Genomic DNA, 27971 nt, shown 5'->3' with positions numbered 1-27971 from the left:
TGCACTTGGGCATAGCTGAATCCCATGGACATCATTTTAAATCTCTAATTTATGTTCTGTAGCTATGCGAGGGTCGCTTGGTTATATAATAATAGAACATCTTTTGCATCTATACCCATACAAAAACTATATTTTAAAAGTTATTGGAAATGTGTTATATATCCAAGTAGCAAAAGATTAGGATGACTAGCTTTCTTATTTAGTGGAAGAAAAAGGCAGCACGTCCCTGTTAGTAGGATAATGGGAAATATTTTAACTACATAGTTAGAAAAAAAGAACCGAATCACCTGTTTTCTTGTGAGTAGGAAATTTTTGTCTCTAAAGTCACTGACATGTGGGTCTAGAGTAAGTTTTGATATTTAAATATTGAATATAGTTTTGCCTCAAAATCCATTCCGGACTCACGTATCAATGACTTTAAGATAGAAATTTCCTGCCCACAGAGAAGTAGAAGATTCAATTCCTAGAAAAAAGGAGGAAAATTAGGGACAAAATCTCATTAAGACAGTTGTGAATTTGATTCATGAGTTCTCGTTACTTGATCAAACAATCCCCAATTCAGTTATCTCAACTACACCAAATAATCTTTCAAATTGGTCAAGACTTTTCAGTTTATGGCCTTTTTTTTATATGGCAGTAGTTGTTTCATTTGAATTTGCTTAATTAATAGATTCATAATTTTATTTTGATCATTATGGATTGGTACCAAGATCAAGTCCTAGGCAAGTAGGCCTAATTTTAACAACATTTTTGTTTTAGTAAAGTTTGAAGATCAATTCACCTAAGTATTTAATATCCACAAGAGATTTCCATTCATATTTTGAACCAATGAAGCAACGACCTCCACACGAAGAGCTTTCTTTTTGTCACTAAACTAAAGACCGATTAAATATGACCAAAGACGGGTGGTTCTCTAATTTTAACCGTTGATGCTATGATAATGAATGGCTCTTCTAAAAAATAAAAAATTCGATCTTCAAATACATATTCATATAAAAATTATTTTAAACGGTTTGAATCGACTGTTAGAATTTTGAAATAAAAAATAAAAAATTGTGATATGCATAATACTATAGACTCACTCCAAAGAAAATGTAAAACTAAATTTTCCAAGAGAGCAAAACTTGCAAAGACTTAATACACTATGACATGCTAAAATCTCTACACACATTGTGGCTATGAATCCTTAAAACTATATGTGATCGTGATATGCATAATACTATGAATCTTTAGGCAAACAAAGGATATGATTGAGAACTTATTTCATATAACAACTATATGTGATCTTATCTAATCTCTGGTAGGACCCTCAAAAAGCCACCATTAAAGGCGCACTTTACCCCCAATTCCATGTATCTTTTGGCAACAGAGGATAGGTTCCACAAGAGTGTGAAATTCCCTTTCTAGACTACTATTCATTCACCTTTTGACATTTCAAAAAGAACACTTTAAGTTGTTTGGTAAGACGTAACTCTCATGTATCAAGTACAACCACAACACCAGCATACTGTTGTACTCAATTATTCACAACAATCATTGGTCTTAATTCTTAAATAATACGCATCAATAAACCTCCTTTGTTTAAAATTTAAACTTCTATTCAAGATAACAGCTACTTGACCATTATTGAAGCAATTAGCCTTATTTAAGCAAAATTTGACATCGGACTGGTATATGCATGCATGACAACTACCACCTACACCTAGGAAAACAATTAGTGCTAAACCAAATTATAAATCAAATGAGCTATCAAATTGAGACAAATAAGTAAAGAAATCAATAATAAATTTTCTTTTGTCTTGAAAGTGAGGTTGAATGATTCCGGTGAAATATACAACATATCTTGTAGGAATGAAACTCTATCACCTACAAGTCCAACATGACTGGATGATGTCTACCAGTGAAACTCCAAGGCATGGTTAAACAGTAGGATTTGTTCCTTTCTTATCTCTGGGTTAAAGAAGACCAAGTGACTTCAATTGCTGGACATGCTCGGGTGGAAGAAACGGGGGACACCAATCTCTGCCATCACCATCTACATCCTCAACTACGTACTCCTATAACACATGTCAAAATGTCATTGGTCAGGATTTACTTGAAAAGTTTGAGCTTCAGTAGCCGCACCGAAGCTCAATTGAGACTAAATTACAAAATTTTGGGTTCAAGTTACTTAATGGTATGAAATGTGAAATGCTCCCCTTGCCTTCTACCGTGATAGGCAGGGGTTATTTATATTATTATTCCTTATGTCAAATATAGCACAATATAATTTACAAACAGAGAAATAGCAAAATAAATATTACAGGGATAAATAGCTCTCCAAATATGACCACACAAATCTAGCTAATATTAATATTCACAGCTGTGCAATCGTGAAATATTTTGTGACAGAATGTTGGCTTATTTTGCTGGAATGTTATCATGTCCCCTCAAGCGTAGCAGCACTGGACGGACGCAAAGCTTGTCTTGTAGGAACTGAAGTCGCGAAGCAGATAAGCCTTTTGTAAAAACATCAGCAACCTGATCTGTTGTGGAGATAAATCGAACATCAAGCTCCTTATTAATAAGCCAAGATTCTGGGTAGTTGAAGAGGACTATAAAATACAAATTCATCGGGTTACAGAGAAAAAAAAGAAAAAAAGATTTCACTTAAAATCAAATGGGTTAATTCTGAGCAAAACAGCATAAGTCTGGTAACAGGCAGCATCTCAGGTACATTTTACAATTCAATCTTGACACAATTGCTTATACCATAGGATTTGGACAAATATGAAAAGCCAGTTACAAATTCACTACAAGCCTCATCACAAGAACATGAATAGCCACACATGCATTTTTCAAGGACTTACTTTAGTTAGCATTCTTTTGGCAAGAATATGATAGTGGCGCTGCCATATCCTCTGACCAACCATAGTAGCAACTAGCACGCTATAGAAAATGCCAATTACAGTGAACAGCCCCAGGACGATCAATCCCATGATAAATAGCAAAGGCAAGCCAGCCTCACCGGCCCCACCCAAGCAACCGCCACATTCCCCAGCAGTTGTTGCACAGGCCTCACAGCATGTGGTGCAATCGGTCCACATGCACAACGTGCCCGGTAGATGGCAGTCTGTACACATGCTGGGAGTGAATGTACAATCACGTGGCAAAAGAATTACACAAGGGTTAACTCATGGTCTACAAGACACGTGCACAGTGGTCCTCAACCAAAACAGTTTGGGTGAGACCTTCACAATAACTAATGCTTATGGACCTAGTGAGGATGCTTTAAAATCTGAATTTTTGATTGAGCTAGGAAAGGTGGCCGAACTTGTTAACACCAAATGGATTTTACTGGGGGACTTCAACTTAGTCCGATGGATGGTTGATAGGTCTGGGGGAACTCGAGCAAATAACCTCATGGACCTTTTCAATGAGTTAATAAGTGGCCTTCAGCTGATAGATGTACCTCTCAAGAACTGCTCTTATACTTGGTGTACCAAGAGACCCAAACCTATCAACCATCCATAATGCTATCTGTACATAATGCTATTTCTTCCCACTTCCTGATCTAGTATAGATGTGCGAGTGTCTGCGGCCATTGGGCTTCTGGTTTGTTTTCAATTTGCCAGATCCACTTGACCAGCAGCGTCTTATTCTATTGGTTCAGATCTAAGATTCCCATGCCCCCATTTACTTTCAGGGCACAAGTCCTTTCCAAGTTGAGTAGACAATTTATCCCTCTGCATTCCTACGCCCCCTTCCACAGGAAGCTTCTTCGCATCGTTATCAATCTCTTTTATTATTCCTTTCGGCATTCGCAGTGCTTGCATGTAATGCAAGGGGATCACTGATAATACTGCCTTCACTAAGGTGATCCTTCCTCCAAGGGTGAGAAGCCTAGTCGTCCACCCCTCAATTCGATTTTTGATTGTCTGGAGCATCGGCTCAAACATGATTTTTGTCGGTTTCTTTATTGTCAAAGGCAGGCCTAGGTATTTCATCGGTAATTTTGACGATGTTGCTCCCAGAATGGTTGATATCGTTGTTGTTAGATTTTCAGGAACCGCAATCGGAATGAAGGAACTCTTTGCCCTATTGATCCGTAATCCCGTGAGTTCTTCATAAATTGTTAATATTCTTGCGATTACCTTGAGCGTTATTGGGTGTGCTCTGCAATGATTATCGTGTCATCTATGAACTAAATGGCCTTTGTTTGCCAAAAAATCGATGTAGCCATCTCCTGAACTGAATTTCCTAGGAATCTGCCTAGAGAGTCTGCCAACAGAATAAATAGCATTGGAGAGAGCGGATCGCCCTGCCTCAGTCCTCTCTTGTGAACAAAGAAGGGTGTTTGATGACCATTTACCTTTATTGACAAGGTAGAGGATTGTAGAGACCCATCTCGGTGGGAACCCCCTTTCAATCAAGAGGTTGATGACAAAGCACCAGTCCACCTTATTGAAAGCTTTTTCAAAATCCACCTTGTACAGTACCGACGGGAGTCTTTTTTTCGAGAAAAAAGTTTGAACTTTTCTTGTAACCAAGAAGGATTTCATCATTGATCGTCCCTTGACAAGAGCTGTCTAATTGTTAGCAACCAAGCTGGAGATGTGGGGTTGCAATCTGTTAGCCAAAATCTTTGTTAAGATTTTGACCACCGTATTTATTACACTTATCGATCTATAGTCGGTCAGTTGTGTCGGTGCTTCTTTTTTTGGGATTAGTGTGATCATTGCTTTGTTCAAGCAATTAATACTCCCTTCTCCTTGGAAGTATTTGATCACCAGTGGTATGAGGTCCTGTTTGATGATTGACCAGAAAGTTTTATAAAACTCAATGGGCAGACCATCCGGTCCGCTCGCTTTGTCAACCGGCATATCATTTATGGCCTGTAGGATTTCCTGCTCTGATATGATCACGTTCATTTGAGCCAGTTGTTCTTGTAAGGCTGGTCCAACCTTGCCTCTTAGGTCAAATGGTCTAATCGGTTGCCCCTTGCTACCAAGCATTTTATTCAAGATTTGTCCTGAGAAGTACTTTGAGTGACACTTTTCTTCTTTTTAAACCTCTTATTTGCTCTACAATTTTCAGAAATAACAAACTAATAATTTCACAGAACAATTATTTTTCTTGGGTAACTGAAAAGTTTAATTTTCTGGAACTGTTTCCAAAGAGCTTACCTCGTTAACAACATTTTTTTTATGATTCAAGAACAAAATAAAACATCAAATAACAAGTATTATATATATGATATATGAATGATTTACTATGCATAAAAATAAAAATAAAGTTTCAAGTGATAATAACTAGCGCATTGTACATAACAATGATCAATTTAATTACAGATGGTCCCATATTTATGTAATATATATATATATATATATCTAATCATAGTAGGAATTATCGGTATCGGTATCGGGATCGGTCCCGGCCGATACCGATATGAGATCGGTGTATCGGCCGGTATCGGCCAATATGGATCGGAGTATCAGACTTTTTTGCCAGTAGCTTGTTTTACACTGAAAAAATAGAAAAAAATTGATAAAAAATAATTTGTCAATAATTTATGTGTAGATAAATGATTACAATCAAATAATCCACTAATACAATATAATACAAGCATTAATACTATAAACACACTCTTTCACTGCCAGAAACTATGTCGTGCTGGCTGGATCACTTCATCATTGTCTATATTATGATAAAAATGGGGATATTGTTGTCTGGAACAAAAAAAAGAAGACATTGTAGACCCAAATGAAGGATTGTTAACATCTTTAATCACGGGTTCATATTTCTCTATTTCAACATAGTTGATACTTGATACTCTATTTAATCAATGAATGTGACGAGTTTTCAGCATGTGCATAGTTTATACTCTATTTAATCAATCACAGGTTCAAGTTTTTAGACGAATAATGTCCAGAATCGGATCAAAATAACAGAAATTGGACGAAAAACAGAAAATCCATCAGTATCGGATTGGTGTCGGCCGATACCGATACGTATCGGTATCGGCCGATAATTCCTACTATGGTCTCAATAGGGGTCTTGGTAAATTGTATCCAATTTTGACATGGACGTCTAGATCCAAAGTCAACTTTTGAGTTACTTTAGAGAAAATTGTTACTCATAAAATTTTGAATGGACGTCTAGATTCTTTCACTCATTTGCTTCGGCTAGAGCAAAAAGAAACATTGTCACGGTTCTAATTGTAGAGTAAAAAGAAATGAGTTGGACTGAAATGAACCGAGCTGGACTAAGCTAGACAATATAAAATGTACACAAATTCATACAAATTCACAAATTGATATATAGCCAAACTAGCTCGCGAGCAAGCTAGACTTCCACTTGAACTTGCTAATTCTGGACCGAGCTAGTGACGAGCTGGCTCGTTAACAGCTCGATCTAGTAACAAGTGAGCTATTAGTAAACTTGTCAAGTGCAAGTCACGATTGAGCCACGAGCTCCAAGTTTTTTTTTGCCACCCCTAGCAATATATGCAATGCAATATTGTTATATTTCTCTCCTGAATTATTGTACAGCTACAAGTACGTATTAGCTAATTATATCAAGTACAATTTCAGCATATTAAGTACCCGACTGAAGAGTAAGTAGTCCATGGCGAATTGGCAACAAAACAATTCTAATATGCATGCAAACTTGAACATGTTCTTGAAATTCATTATTAAACATAAGTAATTTTTACACTTCGCGTACGAATCTAGCATATTAGATTGCATTCAGACACTGGTTTATATATATATATATCACCGTGATACATCTATACAATGCAACCAACAGAAAAGAACAGGAGAAAACGCTTCTTTAAAATTGTCATGGCTAGATATTTAGGATCCCGTATTATGAACTTTGGGTTGACGTTGAATTATTCTCAAAATGCTCCATGTCAAAGAAATTGAATGAATTTGCCAAATACAGAAGCGAACCCAGCATGTAACAGAAGAGATTTGCTAAGATGGAGGAGCAGTTAACAGTATTGTAAGAAGGTAATTATTTTCTTTGATTGTATTGAGGAAAAAAAAAATCTTGATTCGAGGGAATTCCGGTTTAGACAAAAGGTCAGACAATGGGCCTATGACCTTGCGATCGACTCGGAAACTAAGTGGAAGCAAAGGGCAAAATGGAATTGGCTTAAAAATGGAGACAACAACACTAGATTCTTTCACTCATTTGCTTCGGCTAGAGCAACAAGAAACACTGTCACGGTTCTAACTGTGGAGGGGGTTGAGATAACAAATGAACTTGAAATCAGGAGGGATTTCTTATTAGTTCATATTCAATGTTAAATGGATCGTTGCTTTTCTGAGGAAAAAAGCAACAACATTCACTTCCAATTTTTTCAATTTTCCAAATGTAAACAGAATCCTGATAACATTCTGTTCATGAAATTGATAACTGGGTTGAGCGTATATGATCACAAACTTGTTTGTAAATTAATTACATTTTCTGTAATCTACGATTCTAAGTTACAAACGGAATGCTTGATGCCACAACAGAAGCACAGACAGAACAAATATACACATCAAACAAAAAATCAGTGAGCATAATTAATGTCAGTACCAATAGATGACAGGTAACTGGAAATTCATGACAAATTAGTTCAGGTAAATGATTCCATACTTTTATCTCAAGTCATATTATTATCTGATAGGTTCTTTTCAAGAACAATAATTATCCTAAAAACAGTATGCATGGTATTGATTTGAAATTAACCACTGCATTGTACCAGATCAGAACCAGCTAATGTCATCGAATTACTGTTTAAGTTGACAATTACTTCATCTAAGAGTCGTTCATTATAAATTAATGTGTCCGTAAACAGTGCATGGTCTATGTGATCTTCGCTGAGTGTAACAGACAGTGTTGCTTGTATTATGGCAGATTAATTATATTACTGATGGATTGTGACTATATTTATACTAGCAGTGCCAAATTGAAAAAAAAATGGAGAAACAATTTCCATTTGAAGTCTATGGATTCCAGTGTTTTAAAAATCGATCTATTTGGCCGAATATTCATATTCGGTTGGAATCTGAATAGAAAATGAGTATTCGGTCCAATATACGATTTTGAATATTCGACCGCATATTCGAATATTCAGTCGCATATTTGAATATTATGACGCATATTCAGCCAGATTGAGATCAATATATGAATATTTCAGTATTTCATTTAGTATGAGATAAGGATTAATATTTTAACATTTCATTACCAGTTTAATATATAAATTAATATGAATTTTCATTTTAAAATCCGAATAAAAATCCATATATGCAACCGCATACTGTATATGCGGTATGCAGTGGCTTTCTGAATACCACATAAGAACTGATTTTTAAAACACTGATGGATTCTAAGATTTTGTGGCAGTGCTATTGACATATACTCCTAGAGCCGTGAGACGATAACTGTTGGAGCGTCCGTGGAAACCAGTAAAACCTCTCGGATCCTTGTAGATGAAGGGAGAACCAGTTTTTGTGCCGAAAGAACACATCTTGCCATTGTTTGTGCTGAGTTCCAGACATGTAATGCCATTTTTGTCGAAGTATCCATCTATTCGAGTAATCAGAGTTTCGGGTGAAAAATGAACCTGCAAAAAAAAAAAAAGTGTATATAATTTTTTTTATTGGAATCTACTGGCACCACACAAAATGTTGCTATAGACATGTCAGACCTTTAAATTCGGTGCAAATTAATACGTCAAATTTATAGTTATGATAAGATTGAAGGATTTCCTCAACAAAAAAGATAAGTATTATTTTCTTTATTTTTTTCCTCAGAGTTAATAGAGCAATTTGCCTCAAGGGCTGCAAATTGCAAAATCTAATAGGAAGTTGTGAGACATAGTGTCAGATATTTTATGTACAATATCCCCCCCCCCCCCCCCAAAAAAAATAGACCCCCCCCCCAACAATAAAAAAAAAAAAAAACGAACTTAAGTAGATAAGAATAAAAGTTAAACGAACATTAGATATTTGACAAAAATATATAAAATTAATAGTTACCGCTTCAAAAATGTAGGAGTTATACGGTCCATGTTGCGGTGCTCTAAAAATGTTGTTACTGAAATCTTTATAAACAATTTGGATTGAATGGATATAATCGCTCGAGTAACTAACAAAGATACTCTCTATTCTTTGATGACAATAATCGTCCCAGCATGTACCGTCAGTACTTCCACAAGGACCGAGCGGTATGTGTATTTCTCTTCCCTATATTTTCATGCAAAATGTTTCTTATTAATAGTTAATTCTTGATAATAAAAAAAGGTGTACTTGCTAAATTGTAAGTGGGTGTGCAATACTATGTTAAGGACTTAAGGTTAGTGATTAGTCATACAATCGGGATATATCCTTTTCCTAAATTACATATTGCCAATTAAAGTTATTCATACAATTGTAGAACAAAACTAATGAATTCCAAAAAGATGATCAATACGTACCAGTGTTACATTCATTCACACGTTATCTGTTAAGCTTGAGATTGTTCAGGTAAGCACACTTGTATATATATTTATCAGCTTTAAGCAACTGATTAATTAAGGGTGGTGATTAATTAGGTGACTCTTTGATTCTGCCGGAACTCTTAATTACACAATTAATGGCATATATATTTGCGTTGATCTCCTAGCAAAAATGGAAAAGATCAAGCTGGGGAATGTAATGCAATCAAACCTTCCAAGTTACTCCCAAATGGTGTCCCTTTTTTGTAAAACGAGCAACAAAATCTGCGATAACTTACCTTTAGATACCAAGAAAAAGCTTCAGAAGCTGTGACCATTGGTGCACGATCTACGGATTTCACCGGGTACAGATGTTAGACTCTAACACAAATCGGTGGAGTGCTTTTCTTCCTTTCCGTGAGTGGAAGAATGAATGATACGGGAGAGATATAAAGAGGAGAAGAGATCGAATGAGAATAAATGATAGAGTGAGAGAGAAGAGAAAAGCTTTTCTTCCTTGGAGAGAAAATGAGAATAATGATTCCTTTTTGAGTTAATGCAGAGGATACGAATTCAAGCTCTCCAAGGAAGAAAAACTTTTCTCTTCTCTCTCTCTATCATTTATTCTCATTCGATCTCTGGTTGGCGACAACAAAGACACAATTCCCTGCATGGCTGAGCCAAATCATTCCGCACTCTTCGATCATAACAGGTTATGAAGCATCCACACATACCAAGCAGTGCAAAAAACAACAAGGCCCCTACAACATAATAAGATTCTTTTTAGACACTATAAACAACATTAAAATCATCAAGAAACATTCTTTATTGATATAACCAAAGTACAGCCCCATAACGAATTGCATATTGCCAAGTTAGCAATCCAAGGTTAAGTCCATCTGGACCCTTAAATGCTAGGCATCAGAAAGTGACCAAATTAAACGTCATGTGTAATAGATCTGTAGATAGGAAAAGCTGCTTGAGACCAAACATCACGTGTAGTAGTAGAAAGTGAGAAATGCAACAAAAAGAATCCCATATTTTGTAAGATAATATTATATATAGATTATATTTTTCTTATAGTGCGTGAAATGTTGTTTTACTAACTACTGTTAGCAGCTAATAAATTAATGGGAAATTTATCTGGGATTAACATTCTTTTTAGCTCCTTATTTATGTATTTTATTTAATTTGTTGTTTTGGATATAAATTGTTTCCTTAATATATGTACGTGTGTTAAGAGAGAGGGTGGCAAAACTGGACAATTAATATATTACATAAACACTAGAGGTATTTTTTCGACATTGCTCCCATAAAAATAAATATCGCTCCCAGAGGTGTATATCTAGTAATCCATAAATATCGTACGATAACTTTTATTTTGATATATACAAATAATTTAGTACTTGTAATCCGTGAATCAAACCAAAGTTTGTCATTCATATAGTTTAACAAAATATGATTGACTGAAACAAAACAAAAAAATTATAATTTTCCTGCCCAATCTACCCTTGTAAATGGAAAGTTATATTTTTCATTTTCTGATATACTTTCACTTGCTTTTAGTAACTTCCAGGCTGACAACACCATGTTACCAATAAAAAAAAGAATCTTGGCTTACTCACGCGATAAAGTGTGGCAATAAACCTGTGCCTGCAAGGTGTTTGATGTGTGGATGCCAAGGCCTTGTTTCTAATTCAACAAGGTGTTGTCAAAAGTCTATTTCCACGAATAAGTAGAGCAACTGTTGAGATTTATGATCCAAATTTTCAACCCGTCACTGGTGAGACTGCATGTGAAAGCCATCCTCTCATTGCTCTTCAAGTTCAAGTAATCAACCTCTGCTTAATTTTACAAAAATGAACTTAACATCCATCGTTCATTTGTACAACCTATGCTAATTCGATATTTATATATTTACAGAAAACAAGACATGTAGCCACCCGCTTAAATAAGTAACTCCTTTTTCCTTTCTCCTTGAAACCGAAAAGTCACTTTCCTCTAAATTAAGTAACTTAAAGTTTGAATTTGGATCTGGACCGTCTCAATAGGGGACTTGGTAAATTTTATCCAATTTTGACATGGACGTCTAGATCCAAAGTCAACTTTTGAGTTACTTTAGAGAAAATTGTTACTTTTTTTCTCTTTTGAAATGTCCACCAGTGTAAGAGGATATTAGTACAGTGGAATGAACTAGTCACAGAGTTCTTTAATAAAATAAGAGCATTATATATAACATGACATTAATCTATTGCGAGTATAATACAACCTATTGTTATGATACACGTACCAAGGATGCATGTACCGCATCGAACATGCACGTACAGCATTTTTTTGTTTTTGTTTTGATAAACTTGATAGGAGCTATGAAGGGTATTACATCCAGCAATCAAAATCAAACAGCTGTCAAAAACTACAAATTTTGTAGCTATCTCATGTAAAGTACATCAATGTCGCGACAGCAGATCAGGAAGTTCACTACAATGGCTTTTACTCACAGGGCCGGTCCTGAAGATTTTGGGGCCTGGGACGGGATAAAAATTTGAGTCGTTTATATAGGGGTGTAAATAAATCAGATATTATCCGATTTCGTTCGAATCTGAATCCGAAAAATTACTTAAATTATTTGATCTGTATTCGTATCCGAGACTATCGGTATTTGTATCCATATTCGAAAAGTTATAATGGATAATGATATTGTTTAATAATTAACTATCTGTATCCACATCCGTATTTGTATCCGAAAAGTTACAACGGATAAGGATACAGTTTAATAATTAACTATCTGTAACTATATGTATTTGACAGTTTACACCTCTACTCCACAAGAAATGATTTGTTAAATACCAATGATTTATTACTTATATTTTAGTTGCATGGTATTGATATGTGTTCGTTAATGTAGCTGGTTCAAGACTCTCTTTGTTTTTTTTTTGTCCTATATGCTTAGAAAAATACATTATTGATCTTGAATTGATATATTATGATTAACAATATAACATTATGAAATGAATAGTGACTAATATTTTGGTAATATGATATATGTTTTGTATCCAACAAATTTATTATGAAAAATATTAGATCTAATTAATCAATGAAAAAAAAACTGTATTTAGATATTATACTTTACTAGAATATATATTAGTAATTTTTTTTAATTATCCGAATTATATTCATATCTATCCGATATCTGATCCGTATTCGTATACATTTAATATCCGATCCGTATTCGATGGTTCAGAAAATTTTACTGTTTTTTTACGGTTCACAGAAAAACAGAAATTTTGAAAAATGCTTAATAAATAGTAAAAAATTCCAAAAAATGTAAAATTTGGTCTCCAAGCACATTTCAATATGGAGATCGCATCTAACGGTTCGGATCGGTCGTTTGGATTTTCAAAATAAAAATACGGCGTGGAGTACAAACGTGTTTTACTCCATGGAGTAGCGTAGCCCATCCCATATATATAATTTTATTAATGTGCCAATATATCATTCTTATTTATAGAAATGTTTAAAACTTTTATATATACAAAGTTTGATTTTTAATATATACAAATATTTTTTTTTGTAATATATACATACTAAACTTTTTTTTTGGGCCCTTTGAATCGTGGGACCCGGGGCCATCGCCCTGGGTGCCCTGCCCCAGGACCGGACATGTTTACTCATCATCGCATGAAAATGTCACATCTGTCACAGTGCCCTCCCTCAGTGGTGAAGCTAGGAATTTTGTTAGGGTAGGCAAGCATAACAAAAATAGTTGCAAAAAAAAAAAAAAAAAACATAATATAAGAAAATAGGGTACTGACAATAATGAAATACCAAATTTATCAAAATTACCGTATAAATATGAATATTAAAGGAAATAATGTGGGAAAAAATAAAAGGGAAGGAGAAGTACTGTTCGCAATCAGTGGCGAAGCTAGGAATTTTGTTAGGGGTAGGCAAGCATAACATAAATAGTTGAAAAAAAAATAATTAACATAATATAAGAAAATAGGGTACCGACAATAATGAAATACCAAATTCATCAAAATTACCCTATAAATACGAATATTAAAGGAAATAATGTGGGAAGAAATAAAAGGGAAGGAGAAGTACTGTTTGCAATGGCTGATTCAAGCTAACTCTCGCCTTCAAAGGAATTATCCAGAGAGAGCAACACACACGATAGAGAAGAGAGGATTTCCTGAAATGTACAAAAGGTTCTATAAGAGTTCTTTTATATATATACACATAATATCGCCTGTGAGCAATGCATTGATGTATAACATTGTAAAATTTAGATCTTTATTTACCAGATAAGTAGGTGAAGAATTCAACACACCTAGATTAGTCGGTTCTGTATAAATTAACCTGCGATAACCCAATACAAAGTTGAGATCAAAACAAAAGGAGAAAAAATCATGTGAAAATCTTTCACACATATATATAGAATTGTAACCCTTTAATTAGTCTGTTACTGGTACATCAAAATCTAATAGTTATAATTTATGGGAAAATTTAATACTGTACTCTTGCAATTATTCAAAAAATTCCTACGTGCCAGCAAAATCTGAAAACATGATCAATCAAAGATACTAAACATGATCAAATGACAGAAATATAGTTGTAACCTTGTCAAAGATAAGATACTAAACATGATCAACCAAATCTGAAAACTTCCCAAAATAGTACATGCTTTCCAAAAAAAATTAAAAACAGTGCGTGAAGCAGCATCATTAGAGCTTGATTGATTCATTAACAACAGAGGGCAATTCCAATAAGCATACCAGTAGAGGCGGAATTAGAGGCGGCTAGGGTTACTGGTGGCAGAGATGGGATGCGGGGCTGGCAGGCGGCGTTGCACGACTATTCTCTCTTCGTGCAAGCGCAGGCGGAGCCACGGAGGGTTGAGTGTTTTCTTTTCCTTCGCGCAGGGGCTCTCAGCAGCGCAGCGGAGCGGAGGTCTGAGCCTTGCTTTTTTATCTGAACTCTGAGAGTCTGAGTCTGGGTTATTGGATTTGGGTTTTGGGCTCAAGCCCATTTAATAAGCCCGGTTAAAAAAAAAAAAAAAAAATTTCAGGGGCAAGTGCCTACCCCTGTAGAGAGTCAGCTTCGCCCCTGCCACAGACACCGAGTCCCTTCCTGCACTATTTTCTCTGCTAGCTATAGAGAAGTCTGGAAAAGAAAAAATTAAATGAGTCAGAATTTATATATGGAATCGTTTATATTTAGTTACTAACTTTGATTAATGACTAATGCAAAAAAAGACCCTGAGAAGAGCTAGAAAGGTCGTTGTTGTCTTCTATGCCTAACAGTTCACTTAACTTTCAATAATTTTTGTTACTGATTATTAATTGCGGTATTTTGTTCTTTATTATTATTTTTATATTTTTGGCATTATTACAGAAAAGGTAAGCTCCAAGCACAGGTAAAAGCAGCTGAGGAAGCAAGGAAGGGTGTCCTGAAATATAAGGTGCTATTAATTGCACTTAACAACACTATTTACCTGTGGAATGCTGCAAATGGGTCTCTGAATTGGTGACAAATGATGACAACACTGGCCCTGTTACCAGTGTCGTTACCAGTATCAGCTGGGCTCCAGATGGGCAACACATAGCTGTTGGTCTCAACTAATCTGATGTAGAGCTGTGGGATTCTACCTCCAATAAGATGGTTAGTATGATTAATTTTATTACACCTAAACCATTATTTTATGTCAATAATACCAAAACAATTTCTAGCATCTTTTGCTCCTCTCAATGTGTTTCATACTAATTATTTGAACACATTCTCATCTACAGCTTAGGACTTTAAGAGGGATCCATTAGTCTTGGGTCGGGTCCCTTACACAGAACAACAACATTCTCACAACTGGTGGCATGGATGGAGCAATTGTGAACAATGACGCCAGCACTCGGGCTTATTTAGCACATTTCCTTTTGTTTTTCTACCTTTTTTTTTAATATTTGTATACTTTGTTCTGAGTGATTTTTGGCCATAAAAAAGGTACGGTTAAATATGGTGTGGCTACTTTCATTGGCATGGTGGGTTTGATTGTTGCTGTTACGATTCTTTTTGTCCTTTGGATAAGGTATATATGTTTAGTTTATAACATTATATGGTCCTGATAGCAAATCTTTATTTTCTATCCTTAATCATAAATCTTCTCAGGTATTTTACGGGAATATAATTAAATAATTCTGATGGCACAACTCAATTTGTGAAGGGGCAAACAAGCGTTAAACAGTCATTCATTGGGGCCAATAAAATACCGAACCCATCGTTTTGTTATTTTGAAAATTATTTTTACAGGTAAGAAGACTGTCAGCATGTGAAACGATGGGTTCGGTGAATACCTTCTGTAGTGACAAGACTGGCACACTCACTTTAAATCAGTTACTAATGATTATAATTTTTACCTAGTAAATGAGCCCAAGGGCAAACCTGTATTTGTATGAACTCAATTGATTCCTTAATATTAGATGACAGTTATGGAGGCCTATGTTGGGGAACCAGGTTGGATGATGTCAGCAATTGTATCAAGCCTTCTCATGGAGGGCATCTCACAAAACACTACTGGTAATGTGTTCGATATACTTGGATGTTCGGTGCTATGCACCATTTTGTATGAACTATTTTGTTTCGTAATGAAAGAGGTGGAAATTCACTTTTTCAAAAAAAATAAAATAAAATAACAACAATTGTAAAATATGGTTGGGAAGGCATATATTACTTGGGGGAATTTCACGTATACGCCTCAAAAACTTCAAAATTACGTATTTTCCTCTCTAAACTCCAAAAACTCACATATTTATCAATTTCATTGTCTTTTATATTACAACTCATTCTAAATTTATAAAATACATATTTTACCCTTCATTAAAAAGTATAAAACGCCCCATCTGACTCAAATTTGAATCTGAAGGGTTCCTCTGCCGTTCGATCCGCACGCATCGCAATAAGATTATTGCGTGCCCGCTTCAAGATTCGTGCTAATCTAGTCCACACGAATCTCAAAGCAATTTTGATCCGTGTGCTTCACATTAAGATCTGTGCACATTGCTTCAATTTCCGTGTTTGTTCGCTTCAATATTCGTGTTGATCTAGCATGCACGGATCTCAAAGTAATTCAGACGGTAAAGGAACATTTTAGATTCAAATTGGAGTCAGATGAGTGTTTTATGCTTTTAATAAAAGGGTAAAACATGCATTTTATAAATTTAGAATGTGTTTAAATAGAAAAAGACAATGAAATGGGTAAATATGTGAGTTTTTGAAGTTTAGATGGGAAAATATGTAATTCCAAAATTTAGAGGGGGGAATACGTAATTTTAAAGTTTTTGAGGGGTATACGTGAAATTCCCCCATTACTTAATTGGTCATAAGTTTTTGCCTCTGACTGTAATGGTCTGAGGTTTTGTTTTGGACAAAAGTTTGAGAAATTGTGCAAATTATAAAATAAAATGTATAATTTAGTAATATAAGCAAGAAACGATAAGATTGTATAGAAATTGTGTTTTTCAGAGTTTATACATCATATCCTTCTCTCTCCTAATCATAGACATTTATAAATAAGAAGCTCTGTCTGTGAGCTTATAATTTGCCAAAAGAAAATGAAGGAAAAAAATTCTCTCACGACTTCACAGCTTCTGCGAAGGTTTTCAAAAAGAAAATGAATGACAAAAATCGAATTGGCTGAAAGAGCCTGAAAATGACAAAAATGACCACCGTTCTCTAATGATAAGAGAATTCAGTTCCTCTGGTACCGTAAAAGAGAATATTTTAGAATTAGTATATTCGGACCATTGTTTTAACTTTGCACGAATCTCAGAGCACAAATAATACTGGTCCTCACTCCCCCGGCTATCCCGAATAAGCACCATTCTTGAGTTAATATGCTGTAAAGTAGTGGGCCAATCTTACCAATACCCGAAGGATATGCATTCATGATAAGAAAGAAAATTTCATACGAGATTTTTTACAAAAATTAGAGTGTAACGGATGGAAAAAAATTTTGTTACAAAATTTTTTAGAAAAAATGACACAAATGCCTAACCCCATATCATATATATATAATTCTCATACAAGATTTTTTTCCTCAAATCTACAATAGTCATCGAATTTCTTATTAACCTCCTAAATTTTAATCAACCAATCAAGAAATTAGACGGAAAAGAAAGTTAAATTTATTTTCTCACATTAATTATCCAAACACAAAGAGGTTATATATGTTAATCTTCCTTTCTATTCCATTGCATTCCCTTCTATTTGTTAATGTGGTCCAGTATATGCTCTTGGGATCTGGCCTAGGAAGCCCATTAACAAAGATTGAATGCTATAATTGTATTGCTATGTTGTGTGTACACCTCATTTATTTGGGCTACAACTGGGCCCACTACTATTCCAACCTTTCACAAAATCATCAATCTCTTGGATAGATGTGCATCTTTCAATTTCAAAATTTGTATTATGCTATCTGCAGAGAAACATTTTCTTATAAAAAAAAAAATCCTTCCAAATTAGGGCTTCAAGTGTAGTTCCGTTCCTAATTAAGATTGGGAATAGATAGGCAGATGGTTCGTTGCGGCCTGTTTGCGGTACTAAATTTCTGGAACTGTTTCCAAAGATTCCATTATTAACTACTTTTTTGTGATTCCAAGAACAAAATAAATATATTATACATGCAGGATTCTGTATGCAAACACAAACAGAAGAGTTCAAGTGATAAATGATAATAGCTAGGGCTTTGCATAGAACAATGAAGAATTTAATTATTACACAGATGGTCCCATTTATATGCAATACATCTAATCAGTAATCAGAAATTCAGAATACAGAAAACTAGGAGATCAATACAGTTACACAGATATGCCATTAATTGTATAATTAAGAGTTTGGTAGAATCAAGGACTCACCTAATAACCAAATTAAGAGACGGTGGAGGAGGAGAACCAGTACCTCCGTGAGAACCCCATAATAGCGCAAGAACCTGAGGAGAATGACCAGTCAGAAGGGGGAGAAAGGGTATGTACCGACTCATTTTCTAGTGATGAGTACGAGACAGACGGATTAAGTATCTCAAATTGGTCAGTTCTCGGTTTTTTTTTTTTTTTTTTTTCTGAAGCAGAAGGTGTATTTGGTTTATCTATGAAACAAACAAAATTTCTATCTTGGAACACAAGAGAGTTAAGGGTTTACAGAAGTGCAATGGAGTTCGGAATGTGGTTAGGCATTCCCGTTGTGATGTAGTGTGCTTGCAAGAATCCAAATTAAATGAATTCAATTTGGCTTATTTTTCGAGTTTTTTACCAACTTTTTTTGAGAAGAATTGTGTTGTTATTGATGCTATTGATCATTCGGGTGGGTGTATAATCACATGGCGAAAGGATTACACAAGGGTTAACTCGTGGTCTACAAGACACACGTGCACAGTGGTCCTCAAGCAAAACAGTTTGGGTGAGACCTTCACTGTAACTAATGCTTATGGACCTAGCTAGTGAGGATGCTTTAAAATATGAATTTTTGATTGACCTTGGAACGGTGGCCAAACTTGTTAACACCAAATGAACTTTACCGGGGGACTTCAACTTAGTCCGATGGATGGTTGATAGGTCTGGGGGAACTCAAGCAAATAACCTCATGGACCTTTTCAATGAGTTAATAAGTGGCCTTCAGCTGATAGATGTACCTCTCAAGAACCGCTCTTATACTTGGTGTAGCAAGAGACCCAAACCGGTCATAATTTTCAAGGCTTGATAGATGTTTCATTTCGCCTGAGTGGAATGCGATCTTTCCAATTATCACACTGCATGCTCAATGGATGATGATATCGGACCACGTTCCACTGGTGCTATCTTGCAAACATCGATTGCACACCAAGAGACAGCCAAAGATGGAACTTTTTTGGCTTAGACACTCCGAGATGCATCAGTTGGTGAACAAATTATGGAGGCAGCAACCTACTTTAGCCGACACTCATGCTTCCTTCAACCACAAAACAGCTAGTCTTCTGGTAGTTATGGGAAGGTGGCACAGGGATAGATTTGCTAAGATCGAGGAGCAGTTAAACAGTATTGTAAGAAGGTAATTCTCTTCTTTGATTGTATTGAGGAAAAAAAGAAATCTTGATTTGAGGGAATTCCGGTTTAGACAAAAGGCCTATGACCTTGCGATCGACTCAGAAACTAAGTGGAAGCAAAGGGCAAAATAGAATTGGCTTAAAAATGGAGACAACAACACTAGATTCTTTCACTCATTTGCTTCGGCTAGAGCAACAAGAAACACTGTCACGGTTGAGTTAAAGAATGAACTTGAAATCAGGAGGGCTTTCTTAGTTTATATGCAATGTTAAATGGATCGTTGCTTTTCTGAGGAAAAAAAAACAACATTCCCTTCCAATTTGTTCAATTTTCTAAATGTAAACAGAATCCTCATGACATTCTGTTCATGAAATTGATAACTGGGTTGAGCGTATATGATCACAAATTTGTTTGTAAATTAATTACATTTTCCATAATCTACGATTCTAAGTTACAAATGAAATGCTTGATGCCACAACTGAAGCACAGACAGAACAAATATACACATCAAACAAAAAAAATCAGTGAACATAATTAATGTCAGTACCAATAGATGACAGGTAACTGGAAATTCATGACAAATTAGTTCAGGTAAATTGTTCCAGACTTTTATCTCAAGTCATATTATTATTTGACAGGTTCTTTCGAAGAACAATAATTATCCTCAAAAACAGTATGCATGGTATTGATTTGAAATTAACCACTGCATTGTACCAGATCAGAACCAGCTAATGTCATCGAATTACTGTTTAAGTTGACAATTACCTCATCTAAGAGTCGGTCATTATAAATTAATGTGTTCGTAAACAGTGCATGGTCTATGTGATCTTCGCTGAGTGTAACAGACAGTGTTGTTTGTATTATGGCAGATTATATTACTGATGGATTATGACTATATTTATACTAGCAGTGCCAAATTGAAAGGAAAATGGAGACACAATTTCCATTTGAAGTCTATGGATTCTAAGATACTATGGCAGAGGTATTGACATATACTCCTAGAGCCGTGAGAACATGACCGTTGTGGCGTCCGTGGAAACCGGTAAACCCTCTCGGATCCTTGTAGATGAAGGGAGAACCAGTTTTTGTGCCGAAAGAACACAACTTGCCATTGTTTGTGCTGAGTTCCAGACAACTAATGCCATATGATTTGTAGTATGCATCTAGTCGAGTAATCGGAGTTTCGGGTGGAGGATGAACCTGAAAAGAAAAAATCAATTATACATTAAAGAGACTACTGGCATGGTTCTTGCACCAGAGAAAATAACATCGATTGATTTTAAATAATAATTTAGGTTAGTTGAATCGATAGATCATATGTTAATTTAAATGATTGGGATTGTATACTTGGAATTGACCATAAAAATATATAAAAAAAAAAGTGTATATAATTTTTTTTTATTGGAATCTACTGGCACCACACAAAATGTTGCTATATACATGTTAGACCTTTAAATTCAGTGCAAATTAATACGTCAAATTTATATTTATGATAAGATTGAAGGATTTCCTCAACAAAAAAGATAAGTATTATTTTCTCTATTTTTTTCCTCACAGCTAATAGAGCAATTTGCCTCAAGGGCTGCAAATTGCAAAATCTAACAGGAAGTTGTGATGCATAGTGTCAGATATTTTAGTTGTCTGGAAAAAAAGAGACCCCCCCCCCCCCCCCCCCCCCCCCCCCCCCAAACAATAAAAGAAAAAACAAACTTAAGTAGATAAGAATAAAAGTTAAACGAACATTAGATATTAGACAAAAAATATATAAAATTAATAGTTACCGCTTCAAAAGTGTAGGAGTACGCATACTGTCCATGTTGCGGTGCTCTAAAAATATCGTTATTGAAATCTTTGTAAACAATTTGGATTGAATGGATATAATCGCCCGAGTAACTAACAAAGATACTCTCTATTCTTTGATGACAACCATCGTCCCAGCTTGAACCGCTACTATTTCCAGAAGGACCGAGCTGCATGTGTAATTCTTTTTTCTATATTTTAATGCAAAATGTTTCTAATTATTAGTTAATTCTTGATAATATAAAAAGGTGTACTTGCTAAATTGTAAGTGGGTGTGCAATACTATGTTAAGGACTTGAGGTTAGTGATTAGTCATAAAATCGGGATATATCCTTTTCCTAAATTAATATTGCCAATTAAAGTTATTCATACAATTGTAGAACAAAACTAATGAATTCCAAAAAGATGATCAATACGTACCAGTGTTACATTCATTCACACGTTATCTGTTAAGCTAGAGATTGTTCAGGTAAGCACACTTGTATATATATTTATCAACTTTAAGCAACTGATTAATTAAGGGTGGTGATTAGATGACTCTTCGATTCTGCCGGAACTCTTAATTACACAATTAATTGCATATATATTTGCGTTGATTTCCTAGCAAAAATGGAAAAGATCAAGCTGGGAATGTAATGAAATCAAACCTTCCAAGTTGCTCCCAAATGGTGTCCCTTTTTTGTAAAACGAGCAACAAAATCTGCGATAACTTACCCTTACATAACAAGAAAAAGCTTCAGAAGCTGTGACCATTGGGTTTTTTTCCTCTTTCTCTCTCATACCAAGACTCTAACACAAATTGGTGGAGTGCTTTTCTTCCTTTCCGTGAGTGGAAGAATGAATGATACGGGAGAGATATAAACAGGAGAAGAGATCGAATGAGAATAAATGATAGAGCCACTTGTCAGCTGCTGACAAGCTTTCAAAAAAAAAGAAAAAAAAGAGAATAAATGATAGAGAGAGAGAAGATAAAAGTCTCTTCCTTGGAGAGCTTGAAGTCGTATCCTCTGCATTAACTCAAAAATGAATCTTTTGAGTTAATACATTAGGACCGTCCGATCAGCTTTAACATTCGTGCAAATTAGATCCGCACAAATATTAAAGACCCCCTATGTTACAGGTATAGACCGGATGGGCTCTGTTTACAATTAGACGGCCCATATTTATTAATTGAAAAGATTCCCTTTTGAGTTAATGCAGACGATGCGGGTTCGGAGTGCTTCTCTCTCTCTCTTTCTCTCTCATTTATTCTCATTCGATCTCTTCTCTATCATTTATTCTCATTCCATGGAGTGTCTCTCTCTCTCTCTATCAGTTGTTCTCATTCGATCTCTTCTCCTCTTTATATCTCTCCCGTGTCATTTATTCTTCCACTCACGGAAAGGAAGAAAAGCACTCCACCGAACATAAATAACAACCAGATTTTGATTTGGAAGTTAAAATAATGTTCACTATATGAGAGGTCGTATGTTCATATGCTAATTGAATTGTAAATATTTATAGTTGAAAAACTTGATTTAATGTTTTACTGAAAAATAATAGACACATTAATTCTGTTTCATTTTGCTTCTTTTAATGTGGTCCAATATATGCTATAATATTTTCCAGCAGATCCGTTGCAAAGACTGAAAACTATAATTGGATTGCTATGGTGTGGGTATACCTCTATTATTTGAGCTAGAACTGGGCCCACTATTATTCCAACCTTTCAACAAATCATTAATCCCTCGGTACATTATGTGAATCTTCTCATTTCTAAATTTGTATTATGCTATCTGCGGAGAAACTTTTTTTTTTTTTCTTTCAAAAATTTCAACTTAAATTTAAATTAATTAACATAACAGCTTGACCTTCTTTTCCCTCAAAAATAAAAACTATAGTTGCTTAAATATATAATCGTCAAAGTCAAATCGTAAGATTGAAATACACATCTGTTACCTTGGCAGCATCAGGCAAGGTCCTTGAAAAAAAATGTGAATTTGCCTTTATTTAAGCTCTTGCAATTGGCAATTGAATAAACTTAACTATGTTTAAGATTTTTTTTTTTTTAGGTTGTCAGCAATTACCGAGAAACAAATATATTTATAAAAAAAAAGTAGTTATTTACAAAGTCTCTAATTATGTTCGTAATTTATATTCGGTGGAGTGCTTTTCTTCCTTTCCGTGAGTGGAAGAATAAATGGCACGGGAGAGATATAAAGAGGAGAAGAGATTGAATGAGAATAAATGATAGAGAGAGAGAAGCACTCCACGGAATGATAATAAATGATAGAGATGAGATCGAATGAGATTAAATGAGAGAGAGAGAAAAGCACTCTGAACCCGCATCATCTGCATTAACTCAAAAGAGAATATTTTCAATTAATGAATATGGGTCGTCTGATTGTAAACAAAGCTCATCCGGTCTATACCTATAACATAGGGGTCTTTAATATTTGTGGATCTAATTCGCACGAATCTTAAAGCTGATCGAACGGTCCTGATGTATCAACTCAAAAGATTTCTTTTTGAGTTAATGCAGAGGATACGAATTCAAGCTCTCCAAGGAAGCTTTTCTCTTCTCTCTCTCTCTATCATTTATTCTCATTCGATCTCTTCTCCTCTTTATATCTCTTGCATATCATTTATTCTTCCACTCACGGAAAGGAAGAAAAGCACTCCACTAAAACCAAGCAGTGCAAAAAACAATAAGGCCCCTACAACAGAATAAGATTCTTTTTAGACACTATAAACAACATAAAAATCTACAAGAAACATTTTTTAGTACTGATATAACCAAAGTACTGCCCCATAACCAATTGCATATTGCCAAGTTAGCAATCAAAGGTTAAGTCCATCTGGACCCTTAGATTAGGGGTGTAAATGGATCGGATAATATCCGATTTCATCCGAATCCGAATCCGAATCCGAAAAAGTACTTAAATTATCCGATCCGTATCCGTATCCGTATCCGTATCCGTATCCGTATCCGTATCCGTATCCAAAAAATTATAACGGATACGGATACGGTAAGACATTTTACTATCCGTATCCGACCGTTTATACTTTAAACCACAACAAATGTGATATATGTTTTTAAATTGATTTATTAAATTGCATATTGTACGAATAATTTATTAAATTGCATATAGATATATATTATGATGAACAATATAATGCTATGACATAATTAGTGACTAATATTTTAATAATATAATAGATGTTTTGTAACTAACAAGTTAATTATAAAAAATATCCGTATCCGTCCGATATCTGATCTGTAACATTTAATATCCGATCCGTATCCGTATCTGAGACTATCTGTATCCGTATCCGAAAAATTATAATGGATACGGATACGGTAAGACCACTATCCGATCCGTATCCGACCGTTTACACCCCTACCTTAGATGCTAGGCATCAGAAAGTGACCAAATTAAACGTCATGTGTAGTAGATCTGTAGATAGGAAAAACTGCTTGAGACCAAACATCATGTGTAGTAGTAGACAGTGAGAAATGCAACAAAAAAATCCCATATTTTGTAAGATAATATTATATATAGATTATATTTTTCTTATAGTGCGTGCAATGTTGTTTTACTAACTTCTGTTATCAACTAATAAATTAATGGGAAATATATCTGGGATTAGTATTCCTTTGAGCTCCTTATGTATTTTATTTAATTTCTTGTTTTGGATATAAATTGTTACCTTAATATATTACATAAACACTGGAGGTATTTTTCCGACATCGCTCCCGGAGGTGTATATCTAGTAATCCACGAATATCATACAATAAGTTTTATTTTGATATATACAAAGCAATAATTTAGTTTACTTGTAATCCGTGCATGAATCAAACCAAAGTTTGTCATTCATATAGTTTAACAAAATATGATTGACTGAAAAAAAAAATTATAATTTTCCCGCCCAATCTACCCTTGTAAATGGAAAATTATAATTTTCATTTTCTGATATACTTTCACTTGCTTTTAGTAACTTCTAGGCTGACAACACCATCAGGGGCGGAACCAAGGCTTGAGCCAGCCTGGGCCCTGGCCCTCCCTTGGCCCAGAAAAATATACAGTGCTAGCTTTTAGTTTCTCACCTCTAACAAACACTAGCTTTTAGTTTCTACCCCCTTGACCCCCCTTGCCGTCAGTGGCGGAACCATGAATGATCGGTAGGGGGGGTCTAACTAGAAAACCCATGGTGCGGAGAGAGATAGAGTTGGAGACGCCTGTCACTTTGGCGTGGGATAGAGATGAACAGTCAGTAGCGTAGCTAGGATTTTCATTAGGGGTAGGCAAAAAAAAGTTACAACTAGAGATTCGCCAGCTCGTCTCTGCACAGTTACAAGCGCAACTCATGATTTTTCTTTCTTAGCAGTTTTTTTTTCTTAGATGGTGAGAAATTTAATACAGAAAAAAGAGGTTCCGATAGAACACAATATGGTGACTAGTGAGAAAAAAGTTTGCAAATTAGGGTTTATATTAGAGAGCTAGGGTTAAGCATGAGTTGAGGTGCCGATGTAAAAAATCTAGATCATGGTTTTGAAAATCAGAATTAAAATTTGTCACGCCCCAAATCAGGAATTCTGGATTAAAGTGTGATCAATCTCGCCTCGTGCTTAATTAATCATTAAGCACGCAAGGCTAATGATAATAAAATAATAAATCAAACAGCAGCGGAAGCATAATAATATAAAGTATCAAGCATCAGTCACATAGCAAATAAATACACATACATATTATACAATACGATCCGTCTCGAATCCAAAATAACATCATTTAATGAAAGGGAATACATGATCTATCGAGCCCGTATATATAACAAAAGAAATACGAGACTCGTAAACCTAATCAGAAGGCCAAACTCTAGCTAATCAAGTAGCGTGGTCATCGGGGACAGCTTCTGACAACTCCTGCTGCGGATCGCCAGATGTTGTACCTAAAACTCACGAAATGAAAGTGCTTTGACCACAGAGAATAAATAAAAGTGATTTAATTCGTTACCTACCCCTCAGGGATCCTCTGTGGACTATGAAGTATTAAAATAAAGTGATTTAATTTCATCGGGGACAGCTCCGTCGGTCAGTGGCAGAAGAGAGGAAATGAAAGGGGGTGCGGACCGACCCAGCTATACAATTGAGTTAAATCCAATTCCCCTCATATTAATTTGCTTCAAGGTGCGTGCTAGCTTAGAGATCAAACGGTAGGATTTAATTCAAATTAATATATAAAGTTCCAAAGGATTGATAAAAGTCATCTAGCTTAACGAGATCGAACCTAAAATTTTATTACGAATTCTCTCGACATATTATCATTTTAATTTTGGAATCAGATTAAATTGTTTCAATTTAAATTTTGATTATTGCTCATTAATTTATAATTTCATTTAATCTTTTATGGATATGTTGTTTTCTTTGAGTTATAAATTCCTAATTTCAAATCGAAGGCTCGTAAAATTTTCATAATGTTGTACGAATATTTTCAAGTGTTTATAATTCAATTTTAGAATCCGAATAAATCAATATCAAATAGTATATATGTGTATATATATGAATATCAAATCAAATCTTTATAATTCTTAAATAAACGAAATTTGTAATTTTTATATAATTTATCTCGTAAGAAAATTTTGTATAATCATTCTCTTAATTAGAACTCCATTTATTTATTTCTAAATGGTTAGGTTTTAGTATACATAATTTCATAATTCATTTATATTTCAAAATTTTAGATTTGTTTAATCAGTCATATAATATCTGATCGATCGTTAATTTAATAATAATATATATATATATATATATATATATATATATATATTTAAGCGTAAAAATCGGTTTAGCAAATTAATTATTGTTTTAAAATTCGGGAATATAACAAAATTAGTAGGAATTGGACAAATTGAATCAAAAATTTATATTTGTTTCCGAAGAAAGCTTGTTTTATTTTATACTTAAAAGAAAAAGGAAAAGAATTGTAAAACAAATATTTTGTCGAAAAATTAGATTAACTCAAAAAATCACCAATATAATATAATACATTTATTTTGGTAAATAAACATTTTCTCATTTATTTATTTATTTTTTTCTTTGATAAAATTCAGGTTCATAAAAGTGGTTTGCAGCAAACCACTATACATTCTTTTAAAGTTTTAATAACCTTTGTTTAATATATACTTCTCTTTATTTTGAGATTGAGACTGGTTAAGTGCTGCAAACTACTATAGCTATGCATTTGAATTTTTCTTTAATGAATTAGGTGCTGCAAATCACTGTACTTCATACTTATTTTAATACTTTATTCTCCAGGCCCATAAAATTCGGCCCATTCACTTGAATCATGTAAAAATGACCCCACTTGTCAGAATCACCTTCTATTATCATTCTTTTTCATTCCTTCCTCCCTGAAACGACGGATCGACACAATTGCAAAATATGAGCTGCGAGCTGAGAGATTTTTACAGGGTAGGTAACGAATAAAGTGTGGCAATAACCTGTGCCTGCAAGGTGTTTGAAGTGTGGATGCCAAGGCCTTGTTTCTAATTCAACAGGGTGTTGTCAAAAGTCTATTTCCACGAATAAGTGGAGCAACTGTTGAGATTTATGATCAGGAAATATGATCCAAATTTTCAACCCGTCACCGGTGAGACTGCATGTGAAGCCATCG

The 27971-nt window shown here is 34.7% G+C and overlaps 3 protein-coding genes and 1 long non-coding RNA gene across 5 annotated transcripts; all 4 read right to left on the bottom strand.

Moving 5' to 3' along the window:
- Positions 1-1768: 1768 nt before the first annotated feature.
- Positions 1769-10273, bottom strand: LOC144566670 (uncharacterized). Its single transcript, XM_078316701.1, has 4 exons — positions 10243-10273; positions 10090-10212; positions 2850-3124; positions 1769-2057 (listed from the first exon to the last, which is right to left on the bottom strand). Exons 1-4 carry the CDS (start codon positions 10271-10273, stop codon positions 1956-1958), a joined length of 531 nt encoding a protein of 176 aa, XP_078172827.1. The 3' UTR covers positions 1769-1955.
- LOC144566108 (jacalin-related lectin 33-like) lies at positions 7787-9986 on the bottom strand. Its single transcript, XM_078315996.1, has 4 exons — positions 9751-9986; positions 9015-9221; positions 8354-8599; positions 7787-7979 (listed from the first exon to the last, which is right to left on the bottom strand). Exons 1-3 carry the CDS (start codon positions 9787-9789, stop codon positions 8363-8365), a joined length of 483 nt encoding a protein of 160 aa, XP_078172122.1. The 5' UTR covers positions 9790-9986; the 3' UTR covers positions 7787-7979; positions 8354-8362.
- A 2961-nt stretch (positions 10274-13234) lies between the features above and the next one.
- Positions 13235-14396, bottom strand: LOC144566113 (uncharacterized). 2 transcript variants are annotated; one of them, XR_013515140.1, is made up of 4 exons: positions 14227-14396; positions 13753-13810; positions 13556-13643; positions 13235-13258 (listed from the first exon to the last, which is right to left on the bottom strand). It is a non-coding gene; the product is annotated as an uncharacterized LOC144566113 (long non-coding RNA). The 2 variants fall into 2 exon arrangements; XR_013515139.1 differs by lacking the exon at positions 13235-13258 and having other exon boundaries at positions 13372-13643.
- A 5704-nt stretch (positions 14397-20100) lies between these two features.
- Positions 20101-22180, bottom strand: LOC144566106 (jacalin-related lectin 33-like). Its single transcript, XM_078315992.1, has 3 exons — positions 22033-22180; positions 21300-21509; positions 20101-20718 (listed from the first exon to the last, which is right to left on the bottom strand). The coding sequence occupies exons 1-3, from the start codon at positions 22096-22098 to the stop codon at positions 20482-20484; spliced, it is 513 nt and encodes a 170-aa protein (XP_078172118.1). The 5' UTR covers positions 22099-22180; the 3' UTR covers positions 20101-20481.
- Positions 22181-27971: the final 5791 nt, after the last annotated feature.

Source organism: Carex rostrata, chromosome 15 (assembly GCF_964058835.1).
Source record: "Carex rostrata chromosome 15, lpCarRost1.2, whole genome shotgun sequence".
NCBI lineage: Eukaryota > Viridiplantae > Streptophyta > Magnoliopsida > Poales > Cyperaceae > Carex > Carex rostrata.
Note: the sequence above shows the minus strand (reverse complement) of the source record. Positions and strands in the feature narration are given on the sequence as shown.

Coding starts and splice junctions, on each gene's coding strand:
- LOC144566108 (XM_078315996.1), bottom strand. CDS start 9,789: ATGGTCACAGCTTCTGAAGCTTTTTCTTGGTATCTAAAG. Junction 9,222..9,750: donor CTTTTTCTTGGTATCTAAAG/GTAAGTTATCGC, acceptor ATGAAAATATAG/GGAAGAGAAATACACATACC. Junction 8,600..9,014: donor ACTCCTACATTTTTGAAGCG/GTAACTATTAAT, acceptor TTTTTTTTGCAG/GTTCATTTTTCACCCGAAAC.
- LOC144566670 (XM_078316701.1), bottom strand. CDS start 10,273: ATGTTTCTTGATGATTTTAATGTTGTTTATA. Junction 10,213..10,242: donor TGATTTTAATGTTGTTTATA/GTGTCTAAAAAG, acceptor ATTATGTTGTAG/GGGCCTTGTTGTTTTTTGCA. Junction 3,125..10,089: donor TCTTTGTTGTCGCCAACCAG/AGATCGAATGAG, acceptor CATTCACTCCCA/GCATGTGTACAGACTGCCAT.
- LOC144566106 (XM_078315992.1), bottom strand. CDS start 22,098: ATGAGAGAGAAAGAGGAAAAAAACCCAATGGTCACAGCTTCTGAAGCT. Junction 21,510..22,032: donor CTTTTTCTTGTTATGTAAGG/GTAAGTTATCGC, acceptor ATTAAAATATAG/AAAAAAGAATTACACATGCA. Junction 20,719..21,299: donor ACTCCTACACTTTTGAAGCG/GTAACTATTAAT, acceptor TTTTCTTTTCAG/GTTCATCCTCCACCCGAAAC.